General features: G+C 47.6%; 1 protein-coding gene across 4 annotated transcripts in view; it reads left to right on the top strand.

Annotated features, from left to right (window-relative positions):
• The first annotated feature begins 2148 nt into the window (after positions 1-2148).
• Positions 2149-12261, top strand: part of TRIM36 (tripartite motif containing 36) — a 35156-nt gene continuing 25043 nt past the window's right edge. For 2 of the 4 annotated variants that reach the window (XM_074532611.1, XM_074532610.1), the window contains exon 1: positions 2149-2302. In XM_074532611.1, coding sequence (XP_074388712.1) covers positions 2240-2302 — 63 coding nt within the window. In that variant the 5' untranslated portion in view covers positions 2149-2239. Of the gene's footprint in view, positions 2303-11018; positions 11444-12261 lie in introns of those variants that run through there. The other 2 variants (XM_074532613.1, XM_026797117.2) reach the window with 2 other exon arrangements.

The following is a 12261-nucleotide window of genomic DNA, read 5'->3' as shown; positions in this document are numbered from 1 at the left end:
TTTGTCCTAAGTCCTTGAATTGCAGCCCAGGCTGGCCATAAACTACAAGGTTTGGCAGAAATAGAGAAAAAGGCACACAATCCAAACCCAACTGTCAAAGAAAAACAATCATGAGACAGCAGCCAGAAATTCAGAGCACACAGTTCACAGTACTGGTGTGGTTGGTGGCTGAAGAACACCAGACAGAGCTCTGATTTGGAGCAGATCCGTGGTGCATGCACAGGAGGATGCTCTTGTCTCACACTCTTTGGCTGGTGGCTGTTGGGGGTTGCTTGACCAAGAGATGACAAAGCTGCAGTGAGGCCCAGTGCAGGCATGCCTTCCGCAGAAAGCATTCCAGGGAGTGAACAGCTTGTGCTGCGGAGCTCAAAGGGCTGTAAATTCCTCGGCTTTTCACACAGCCTGTCATTAAGGAGCTGTAGGGTCAAAGGTATGTTTGCTCTTGGTGCTGGTTATGGTTTGGAGATTCGCTCTGATATTGTGGTACAGCCTTCCATGAGGCAGGAGTGCTGCTGGGGCTAGCATGGATTGCTGCAGACGGCTGCTGGGCTGGAGCAGCTTGGGAGAAGCAAGGTACTCTTTAGGCAGCCCCTTGTCCCAGCCTCAGCCGGCCCTGCCCTCTACCAGCACTCCACACTGAGACAAAGAAATTAGAGTAGTGAAAACTTCCTACATGACTGCCATTTGGTGAGCTGAAATCAAACCAGGAAGCAAAATATCTCACACTGAATTCAATTATATATGGAGGACTGCTCAGCTGTGTGGGCGATGACATCTGACTGTCCCCAGTGCCACTGCCTATTGTTTATTCCTGGGCTGTTTGCACAAAAGCAAGAAGTGCAATGAAAGCCTGTCTATATCATAATAATGAGCTATTTGAATAATGAGTAATTTGATAGACATAATTGTGCTATATCTATTAACAGAAAAGTCTCAAGCTATTCATGAGTCCCGTTTCCTGAGAAAGGAAGGATATACTATTTCAGTGAGTAACCTGTAGAGAGAATTTGAGATAACATTACTACTATATCAATATCTTAGGAAATGCAGCCTCTGAGGGGATACATTATACTGTTATAAAATACTCTTTGGTGTGTTTTCACCACACAGGGGTGATGTACTCCATGGGATACCTGATAGCTACAGCGTAAGAAAGGCTTGTCACCTTCCACCCCTCAGCTTGGAAGGGGACTGGTGAGACAGCACTGGGCTGGCCATTCACCTGTGCTTCTCCCCCAGGTCTTGCAGGCAGCTGGGACCTTTGTGTTTGGGGAAGTTTGACACCAGAACAGGAAGGAATGAGCCACTGCTGGCTGAAGCGAGCTGCAGTTCCTCCACCAGAAGGAAGGTGTATATAAGGCATGGAGTGGGGACAGGCACGGAGCAGAAATGTGATGTCTGCCACGTGTCAAACACCATTCCCCAGCTGTTAAGCTGTGGAGCCCCCTTGCCCACTGTGTCTGGGTGGTTGTGCAGGGCCTCCCTCGCCTGATAGCTGATCCTCATGCCTGGTGTGAACATTTCAGTGGGACTGATGGTTGCTTTCATCAAGAAGAGGATGGTACTTGGGTTGCTGGGACCAGTTTTTCTGCCACAGTTGTATACAGGCATGTTGTATCCATCTCATCCCTAAAAGCTTCATCAGGCCTGGGATGAAGAAAAGAGCTGACAGGAAGATTTCTTCCTGTTTGGGTTACCCCACAAACCCATCACCAGTAGAGTGCAAACACACGAGAGAGATCATCTATGCAATTATGCACATTAGTAGGTGTTCTCTTTTGAGACACGATTTGTCATTTAAACAAAAGCTTAGAAGTTAAGAAAGCCAGGTGGACCCTGAGTACAAATGCATCATTCTGTTCCTCAGCATACATCCTCTAAGCCTTTGCTTTGAAAGGAGGCATGCCCGCCTCGGGTGTTGCCCTGTGCGGCATGCACAGCCACCAGCCCAGCGCCACAGTCTCGGTGACTGATGCAGCCTCACTCGGTTTGGACGAGACCTCCAGCAGGTGCAACTTTGTGCACTTTGGCACAGCGCCCGCACCTGGGCAGAGGCGGTGCCAGCCGCCAACCCTGCCGGACGCTCCGGGATGAGGCGTTCTCGGCAGCATCCCGAGTCCCGTGCGCGGGTGGGCGGGCAGAGCATCCGCGGCGCCGGGGCGGCCCTTCCGCGGAGCGCCCGGCACCGGAGCCGGGCACCAAGGGAGCGCAGGGGCGGCCCGGGAGCGATCCCGGGGCCATGGAGGCGGCCGCGGACAGCGCCCGGTTCGGCTACATCCTGGAGCTGCTGCGGCGGGACAAGGTACCGGGACAGCGCGGGGCGGGCGGGCAGAGCCCGGGGGAGAGACCGCTCCCTTCGCCAGGGGTTTGTCGGGTTTTCAGGGGAATGTCGGGGGAGGAATGACTCGTCTGTACAGCTAAGGTACTCTGGAGGCTCGGCTAATATTTGTCACACACTTCCGAGGCTACGGGGTGAAAATGTTGAAAAACAATTTCCACGCGAAGTGTCCCCCAGCCCAGCCCAGCCCAGCCCAGCCCAGCCGGGCGCGCATCTGTCGCGTCCCAGCCGCGCTCCTGCTCCGTGCGCGGGGAATGCCCCGCTCCAGCGGGATGGGATGCGCCTGCCCGGGGGGATGCTGATGCTGCTGCTGGCCACCGCCTGCGGGCAACGCTGCAGAGAGAGCTGCCTTCCCCGGGCTCCGATTCAGAGCTGGCACGTATTTTGAGGAAAACTTGTGCACGCATTTCGTAGGAAAAAAAAAAATAAAAAGAAAGAAAAAAGAGGAAATCCAAATTCTTGTACTGTTGAGATGCTGATATGTGTGCAACTTCTTGTACTGTTGAGATGCTGATATGTGTGCAACTTCTTGTACTGCCAAGATGATGATATGAGTGCAACTTCTTGTACTGTTGAGATGCTGATATGTGTGAAAACTAGGGAGCACCAAAGATTCAGGCACAGTGGTTGTTTTTTTTTCAAAAAATGAAGCAGCCACAAGTTTAAACTATAGTTTAATTATTGTTTGCTGCAATTATTTTTAAACTTAAGAATAATTGTGGCAAACAATTATGCTATCAGAAATATTGCTTATTCCAGACTCATCCTGATGGCTTTCCAGCATATCTCCAAAGGCTGCCTTCACAGCCGGGTCTTTGTGCACATCCTTCTCCCTCTCCCTCTCCTCCACTCCCTCTTCTAGAAGTTCTGGAACAACCTTTAGAGCAGGTGAATGAGGAGTTTCCTGGGTGATTTTCTGCTTCTCCTTTCCTGAGCATAATCATGAAAAGGAAAATTCAGTCTTGTTCTGTCCATTTTACACACCAAAGAAAATCATGAAGTGTTTCAGGCCAGGAACGCCTTGTGCCTGAAATGTCCCTGCAATGGGACAGTGCTACATCTGTCCCTTACTCCACAGTTAAGCAGTTTGTACTTAATTCAGACACCCTCTGCAAGAGCATATGGCTCGATAGACAGCAGAGTTGGCACAGTAGTGTGAAATATGCATGTTTATTACAAACAGTGCTGTTGTTTATACACAGACAATGACATTGCCAAGTCCCATCATCACAGACACTCCATGTACGTGAAGAAAAGGGGAGCAAGATCAGTTGTGTGACTCCCACAGACTTCCCATGGTGGTAGTCACTGTTGGAGCTTCTCCAGCTCCCTGCTCTGAGACCTTTTGCTCTCCACATTTTCCTTTTGCATTTTTTGAACCTTCAGACTGGGGTTTTAGATTACAGCCTCTTTGTAATTTATTGATGTTATCCAGCAGCTTGGAGGTATTCTGCTGGGATAATTAAACTGCTTTCTCAGATGACATAAATCATGCCAGCAAAAGGACTCTTCTGCATGCTAAACTGTATTTGCTTGGGGTCAGGGTATTGCTGCTTAGAGGTTTCAGCACTCCAGTCTTCCTGTTCCCACTTCCCCCCATCAATAAAGCTTTTCCAATAAAGCCTGGAAGCATTAACATTCTCTGAGTTAACTGCTAAGCATCTGGCTTTCACTGAACAAAGATCCATTAGAAAATCAGGACACAATAAGAATACTTTACACTTGCACACTCAGTCTCAGTGCACAGAGTCCCTGCAGTACGGTGCATCAGCTCTTGAATCCTGGGCACATGACCCCTTTTGGCAAGCATGCTGGTTTTCCACTCAGCTGGCAACCTCCCTCAGACCTCTCAAACAGGGCAAATCATTATATATCACTTTTCCCCGGGGGAATGTCACTTCAAAAACCTGTTATCCCTTTTAATGATCTGTACTCATTATTCTCCTGTGACTCCCCTTCATACATACAACTTGCACATAGTACCTAGAACAGAAAGCATGTAGCACTTTTAGTTCCAACAAGACACTCCTTGTGCAATCCATATATTCACAACATCTGTTTAGGCTCACTACAATACTCTCTGAGATATTCTGGGCCTCCGTGGCACCTGTCACAAATGTCACAGTAGCATCTGAGAACTCCAAAATACCCCTGAGAGACAGATTAACAACTAACTGCGTTTTGTATCAGAGGCACTGGTGCAGAAAGACATTGTATGACCTTCTTTCAGGACTCTGAAATCTCAGTTCAAACCACAGCAAGGACACTCATCTCTCTCAAAATGATATGTCGTTCCAGAAATGGTCTCAGGCTTCTTCCAACCCTGCCTCTTCCCCACCCTCTCCCAAATTATTCTCTGTTAAGTTTACTTTTGCAGTTGACAAAATACACTCACTCCTACCCCAGCTATTCACCCAAACTCCAATTCAAATGGGTTTACTTTCATAGGTGTATGTTTTCTTCTTTAGAAATGCATGGGATTATCTCGTAGTATTAACTCCAGAGAATTTTTAGATCTTGTAAAAAAAAATCATATCTGATGGCCTAAATGATACCAATGCTTGCCATCTGTTCCGTAAAACCATTTTTGAGCATTTTTCTATAAGCAGAATACAATCAATAAGCTGATATAAACCATCGGGAGTTTCAGATGGAAGCTAACAACATGCTCTATTTTTTAATCAAGGTCCTCACTTGTTTGCTTTGTTTTACCATCTTTTTCTACACTCCACATGGTGTGCAGAAACCAACAGTTTGTTGTTTAAAGGAAACAGCTTTAAAAGCTATTTTCCAGAAAAAGCATTTAGAGAAATAGATACTACTGGAAACAAGCTCTAAGCCCCATAACTTATGAGCATGAGAAATACATAAAAATCATTTTAAGAGCATTTTAAGTTGTGCATGCTCTCTACCTGAAACCTGTAGGTGACACTGATTTCTGTCCCTGCCTTCTGCCTGGTTTCATGTAATGACTAATGTAAAATTCTCTTGTGGTAGCATTTTACCTTTTGTCCAGGTGACAAAAAGGGATACAGCTATACAGAGGTTCAAACTGAAATCACAGTGAGGAGCCAGAGAGGAGAAATGAAACATTTGTTAGTGGTGGCTGGCAGGTGGCTCTGGGCTGCCTCATCAGCCAAACTGGAGCTCTGCTCCACATGTGAAAGAAGATAAGGCTTTGCATATTTCTTGCTTATGTGCAGGAAAGTGCTTCTTTGGGGTTTGGGCCCCTGTGAGGAGAATTCTCCTCTAACAGCAATTTTCTTTCTTTTACAGAGTATTCAAAAGCATGCCAGAATATGTGTCTATTGTGAGGGGCATTTGCACAAACAAGTGACTCTGGTTAAGAGAATATGTGGAGATAACTTGGAGTTCAGTGTCAGGCAGCAGCATTAAGTTAGATACTTCAGGGGGGTCTGAGATGGAGATCTAACCAGTCAAGAGCAGTTAAAATCCAATTTGCCTGTCTTCACAGCTTTCAATCAGTTACTTGGCTGGGTTAGTCAGCCTGTGTGACAGAGGTGGGTTTCCACATCTTAGACATGTCCTCATCACTCCAACAGTTTTCCTGAAGCACCTAGAAGCACATGGGATGTGACATGGCAGGAGTGAGCTGCTGGCTTTTTCTTCTGTCTTTTTCCCTGCCAGCTTTTTCCCTGTCTTCTGTGACAGGGATATCCAAAGTCTGAAGCAAAGGAGAGAAGCTCCCCATGTGCTCCACGTGTACTGTACTATTTATTGTGTCGCATCTTTATAGTATCAGAAACTGAGTCCGTGACTGATTTCTTATATTATTTTTTTTCATGTAAATAGTTTATATTCTAAATCCTTTTCAAAATAACCTTACATTGTCTTTCTGCTAAACAGTAATAATATCTTTTTAGGTAGGACTGTCTCTAAATTTAGAGCTGGGAGATATTTTGATTTTAATGTATTGTATTTTTGGAAAGCTTTTTCATTAGAATTCTTCCATTGCTTGGCAAGTGATTGCAAGATTTGAAGGGAAAGAGCAGAGTCCTCTGTGTGGAACTATTGTGTGTAGTTGGTCCTTGGATCCTTTTCTGTTTTCCAGGCATCATGGAACTGAAGCAGAGTGCTGTGTATTTGGCACTCTGTTAAAAAGTAAAGACACACTGAACCAGTTTCGTACACTTTGAAACATGCTAGCTACAAATCCTACCCAAAGCTAATTGCAGACCCAGTGTACTGGCAGTTCAATGAGTGCAGTCTTTATTACTCAGTCCTCTCTGCAAAGCAGTGGCATATGGGACCTCCTGAACTTGCCCAGTCCTGCTGATCAGGTTATGGGATCTGTTAGGAAACCTCTCCAGCCTTCAGGATGATGGACCTTCTGTGCAGAGAAGACAAACAACCCTGAACCAAGGGATTAGGACATTTTTGTTTTATGATAAGATACTCTGGCCATAGTTATGTTCACTTGGAAACACCCAAGGTCTACAGATCCACACTAGCTCTTCAAAGTCACACAGTTGAAGGGCAGCCGTTGTGAAGACAAAACTGAGCCTCTATTCCTGAGCCAAAACAGACACATTTCTCTGAGGCAGCATAAATTCCTGCCTTATTGCTGCCTTATTTTTTAGCCTGCATGACTGGAAGAAACCTGTGGGTAAAAGTCATCTTCATTAGGTTCAGCTGTTCAGGAGAAGAGAAGTAAGCAGAGAAGCAAATTGCATTGCCGACAATTTACAGAGTGTGGAATGAGGGCTAACACCCCTCTGAATTCCTCCTGGAAGAAAACACATTGCACAGGGAGAAAAGTGTTTGTGTGTCAGGACAGTCAGTCATACTAGCTCAGGAAAAATTCTGTTCTCATCCTGCATATCTCCACTGTGATGCACTGGCTCCAATAATATTTTCAGTCAGAGGAAGGCAGACCAGCAGGAAACGGATTCAGTCTCAAGCTGTGGTTGCAAAATCAGCATTAAAATGTCTTGAAAAGCTTTGGTTTGAGGACCTTATGAGGGCAGTGGAGGTGTTGGCAGAACCTTTCTGGTGCTTTGGGACAGGCTTGTGTATTTTCCTGCAGTAAGACTCCAGCTACACTGTTTAACAAGTGTAGGATTTTTACAGCTTGTTGGAAAGCAGTGCTGCATCCCTCTTCAAACTATCTTAATAGTCAATGCAAATGAGCACTTGGGAGATTTCTGCATATCAATTATTTAATTAACAAGCATATTTAACTTGAGGTAGGGTGGAAAAGAGGATGCCAATGCCCACCCATCCTAGTTACTGTTTTCTTCTGCTGTCTTGGGAGCGCAGGGCCTGCTGTAAATCCTGGTCCGGCCTTGTCTGCCAAAGCAACTGGGCTGAATTTTGAGGGATGTGTAGAGCTGCTTGAACACTACCCAGGCATTACTCCAGGCAAAAAGAGTCCCTCGTGAGCAGAATGGGTGTACAATTGATGCACATCTTTGGCTGGAAACAAAGCAGAAAGATAAGCCTGACTTCTGTAGTCATGCTGATCTTATTAACCCCCTTTTCAGAAGCCAAGGACAGGAGTCTTTTCTGACATTGGTTTGTGCTCTTATCTTTTTAATGTATCCATCATTTCTAGCTGTTGCTTTTCCTCCCAATACTTGAAGCTAATGAGAATTTTGGCACTGCAAATTTAGTAGTCCCAAGCTGGGGAGGATCAAAAGGCTAGTAAAAAGGTGTGAGGGCAGAAGAGGGAGTTTTGCCCTTTGGAGACCTTCAAGGACGTTTTCTTCCATGCAATGGAGGTGGTGATTAAAATCTTGCTCTAAACCACCCTGAAGCCAGAGCAAACAGGTACACAAACAAGATAATACCTTAACGACCTGTTAAGAGGTTGAACAAGGAATAATTCACAAGTCCTGGCAGTAACAGTAGCTGGCACTTTGGTCCACCTGAAGACTTCAGGAGGCCAGGGGAAAATGTGTGTTCCATGTTTGTCTGCACTAGCAACATCCACCTGTGCTGGCATCTCCACCTTTGGCAGGAGCTCAGAATGGTTAAAAGCTCATCCTACTGTTTCAAAGGCAGCTGTAGAGCACAGGAGTCTTTGTTCTCGTCTGAGGCTGATTGTTTGTGTGGCCCTGCATCTGCCACAATCAGTGGTGGGTAGCGTGCTAGTGCAGACAAGTGCTCATTAAAAACTGGTAAGCCTGCTGGTAAGGAAAGCTGGAATCAGGGAAGCTGGGGAATAGCAGAGTTAGGTAAGAGATAATATCCTTATTCAGAGGCTTGCAAATCAGTATTCAAAACATAGTTGGAAGGCTGACAACATATGACCTTACCAACCTGTTCTCCCCACGCCCAGTTAAGTGACATGTTTCAGTTTGAATACACACACTGTACATTTGCTGGCATTATCAGAATAATTTCAACCAGAGCACTCTGTATTTTTATGAAACTGGTTACTAAAGTAAATGCTAAATAATATCTTTATAAGTCTTCTGTAGAAAGTTCTTCTTTGTTATACTGGAGATGTAAAAAATCACCTCTGTCTTCATGATTTGTGAGTGTAAATTTCCGTTCAAGTTTCACATCCAGGCCCCAAAACCCAGGTGGTAAATAATGTCCAAGCAAGGCACGTCAACAGTGTTTGTTTTATTGACTCATATGAAAAGTAGTTTTCAGGGGAAAAGGGAACTTCTTATCCTGATGTTTTTCTTCAAATAAGCAAGTAGGTCAAATTTGGTGTTTGTCAAACTGGCAACCTTTCATCATTCATATAATCCAGGGTTCATGTATTTTAATTAACTAAACCTCCTTCCCCTGTGTAATGTGAGGACAGTGCATGCTTTCACTCAAAGCTCTCTAACTGCTTCTTTCTCCCTTAGCTTAAGCTATGTTAACTATTGCCACTGCAATGGTTGTGTGTGCACCCTTGCCAAAACCTGAAAGCGCTGGAAATTTAAAAGTATTTTTAGTTTGTTCTGGTGGATGGTGAAAAGGGTATTTACTACCCCTTTTCCAATGGCAATGAGCTGTAAGGGAAGGGTAGAAGGTGCTGGCCATCATAACCACTTCTTCACCTCTTTTTCATCCTAGCTGCCACACAACCTGCCTGGTGCATGCCCCCTGCATGATATTTGAGAACTCAGGGCAGTCAGGCAAAGCCCCCAGTGATAGGAAAAGGGGAAACACCACACCTGTTTTTGATTAGGGGATGAAGGAAGGTCTGGGTAATTACAGACTTGTGAGCCTTGCCTTGGTGCCTGGGAAGATCATGGGACAGGTCCTCATGGAAAAATGTTAATGCACATGAAAAGCAAGGAGGTGGTCTGAGACAGCCAGCACAGCTTCAGAAAGGGGAAATTGTGCCTGATCAAACTGGTTGCCTTCTGTGATGGGGTGACTGCAAAAGTTGACAAGGCAAGACCGAGAGATGATCTGTGTAAGGTCTTTGACACAGTCCCACATGACATACTTATCTCCAAATCGGAGAGACATGGATTTGATTGATGGACTCTTCACTGGATAAGGAATTGGCCAGAGAGCTGTGGTCAATGCCTCTGTGTGCAGGTGAAGGCCAGTGATGAGTGGTTTTCCTCCGGGCTCTCTGTTGGGACTGGCGCTCTTCAGTATCTTTATTAATGACATGGGCAGTGAGATCCAGGGCACCCTCAGCAAATCTGCAGATGGCACAAAGCTGAGCAGGGCAACTGACACAAAAGGAAGGGATGCCATCCAGGGGGACCTGGACAAACCAGAGAAGTGGGGCCATGAGAATCTTACAAAGTTCAGCAAGTGCAAGTGCTGCACCTGGACCGAGGCAATTCCAAATGCGAGGACAGACTGGGAGAAGGAGTCATTGAGAGCAGCCCTGAGGAGAAGGACTTGAGGGTTCTCAGGATGAAAAGTTGGATATCAGGCATCAGTGTGCACTTGCAGCCCAGAGAGCCAATTGTATCCTGGTCTGCATCAAAAGAAGTGTGGCCAGCAGCCTGAGGGAGGAGATTATCCCCCTCTCCTCTGCCCTTACTCTATCCACCCGGACTACTGCATCCAGGTCTGCGATTCTCAGCACAAGACAGACACAGATCTGTTGGAGTGAGTCCAAAAGAGGGCCACAAAAATGATCAGAGGACTATAACACCTCTCCTGTGAAGACAGGCTGACAGGGTTGACACTACTGAGCATGGAGAAGAGAAGGTTCCATGGAGACCTTACTATGGTCTTTCAGTACATAAAGGGGGCTTATGAAAAAGAGGGAGAGGGAGTCATTACATGGCCAAGTAGTGTAAAAGGGCATAATGAATTTAAACTTAGAGAGGGCAGGTTTCGATTATATGTTAGGAAGAAATTCTTCACTGAGAGGGTGATGAGACACTGGCATAGGTTGCCCAGAGTAGCTGTTGGTGCTACAACCCTGGAGTAAGGCCAGGCTTAAGAAGGCTTGAGCCATCCATTCTGGAAGGTGTCCTGGGCATTGGAAATAGATGTTTGGATTGAGAGGACACTGTCTGAAGCTGCATCAGGAGTAGTTTAGCTTGGACATGAGAGGGAATTTCTTCAAAGCTCAGGGAGGTAGTGAAGGTATTTCAGGAAAGACTGGATGTAGCTCTTGGCATCAAGGTCTAGTTGACATGATGGCTCTAGGACACAGAGTGGATTCGACGGCCGCAGAGGTCTTTTCCAACCTGGTTGGTACTGTGATTCTGTGATCATCGAGGTCCCTTCCAACCCAAGCGATTGGGCGATACGACTCGGCGATTCAATCACACGGGTACCACGGGGGGTGATCAATGGCTGAGCGGGAGAGCCCTCAACACTGCCGGGACGGGCGGCATTTCCGGCGCCGCCTGGCGAAGGACAAGGAGCAGGACAATAGCAGGGCAGAGCGGCGGTGTCCCGCGGGGCGCGGGCGGCGGGGCCGGCTGGACAGCTCCGCTCTGCGGCGGCAGCAGCGGCCGCGCCCGCCCCGCCCCGCCCGCGCTGCCCCGCGCCCGCCCGCCCGCGCTGCCTCCGCTGCCTCCGCTCGCCATTTTGCGCCGGGCGCCGCCGCGGGCGCTGTTCCTGCGTGTCCCGAGCGCCCGCCCGGGCTGACGGCGCCCCGGCGCAGGAGGAGGACGAGGAGGAAGCGGTGCAGAGATGGAGAGCGATCGGCTGGAGAGCCCGGTGAGCGCGGGGGGGAACCGGCGGGGCGCGGCCGCCAGGGCGGGGTGCGCCGTTGCTCTTCCTGTGCTGCGGGGGGCTGTGGGGTGTGTGCCTGCCCGTCAGTCCCTCAGCCCGTCAGTGCCCCGCCGTGTGCGCCGGCACGCCCGTCCCCGCGGGGCTGTCGGCGCGGCCGGGACGGCGGGCAGGGCTGGCGGGGAGCTCCGACGGGCGCGGGGCGCGGAGGGGAAGCGCTGCCCGAGGGCGCCGGGCCGAGAGCGGGCGCTGCCGACACCGCGGCTCGGCTGCCGGGGGCGGCCGCGGGGGTCGCGGAACTGCTGAAGAGCCGCACCTACCCACGGGCGGCTCTTTGTGCGACAGATAAAAGACGTAAATAAACATATAAATGAATGAATGAATAAATAAATAAATAAATAAATAATGTTCCTGACTCAGAATTGTTACCCCAATGAAGTCAAGACAGTTTCAGCCCTTAAACGTGAATTACACGTCACGAAAGCCTGTTGTTTAACCAGTCTGACACTTAATTTCCCTTTTACCCCCCTTCTCCCTCTTCGTAAGCCAACGAGCAAGCTTATGGACTGCTATTGTTGAGAAGTATGGTTGCGTTCGGTTGCATTTCACTAGGTCCTTGAGTGGAATTAAGACTACTCCCCTCCTTTCCTCCCCTGCAATGCAGACATGACCTAAAGATGAACTGAGTTTGCCTAGTGGCAATGTTCACTTCAGTTGAAATGAATGCTGTCAGTGCTTTCATAAATGTTAATTGATATTTGTTTTATCCAAAGAAGTGCCTCAAACCAGATAAAATTGTGTGTATT

Source organism: Zonotrichia albicollis, chromosome Z, assembly GCF_047830755.1.
Source record: "Zonotrichia albicollis isolate bZonAlb1 chromosome Z, bZonAlb1.hap1, whole genome shotgun sequence".
Classification (NCBI taxonomy): domain Eukaryota; kingdom Metazoa; phylum Chordata; class Aves; order Passeriformes; family Passerellidae; genus Zonotrichia; species Zonotrichia albicollis.
The sequence above is the reverse complement of the archived record's forward strand: the minus strand, read 5'-3'. Positions and strand labels throughout refer to the sequence as shown.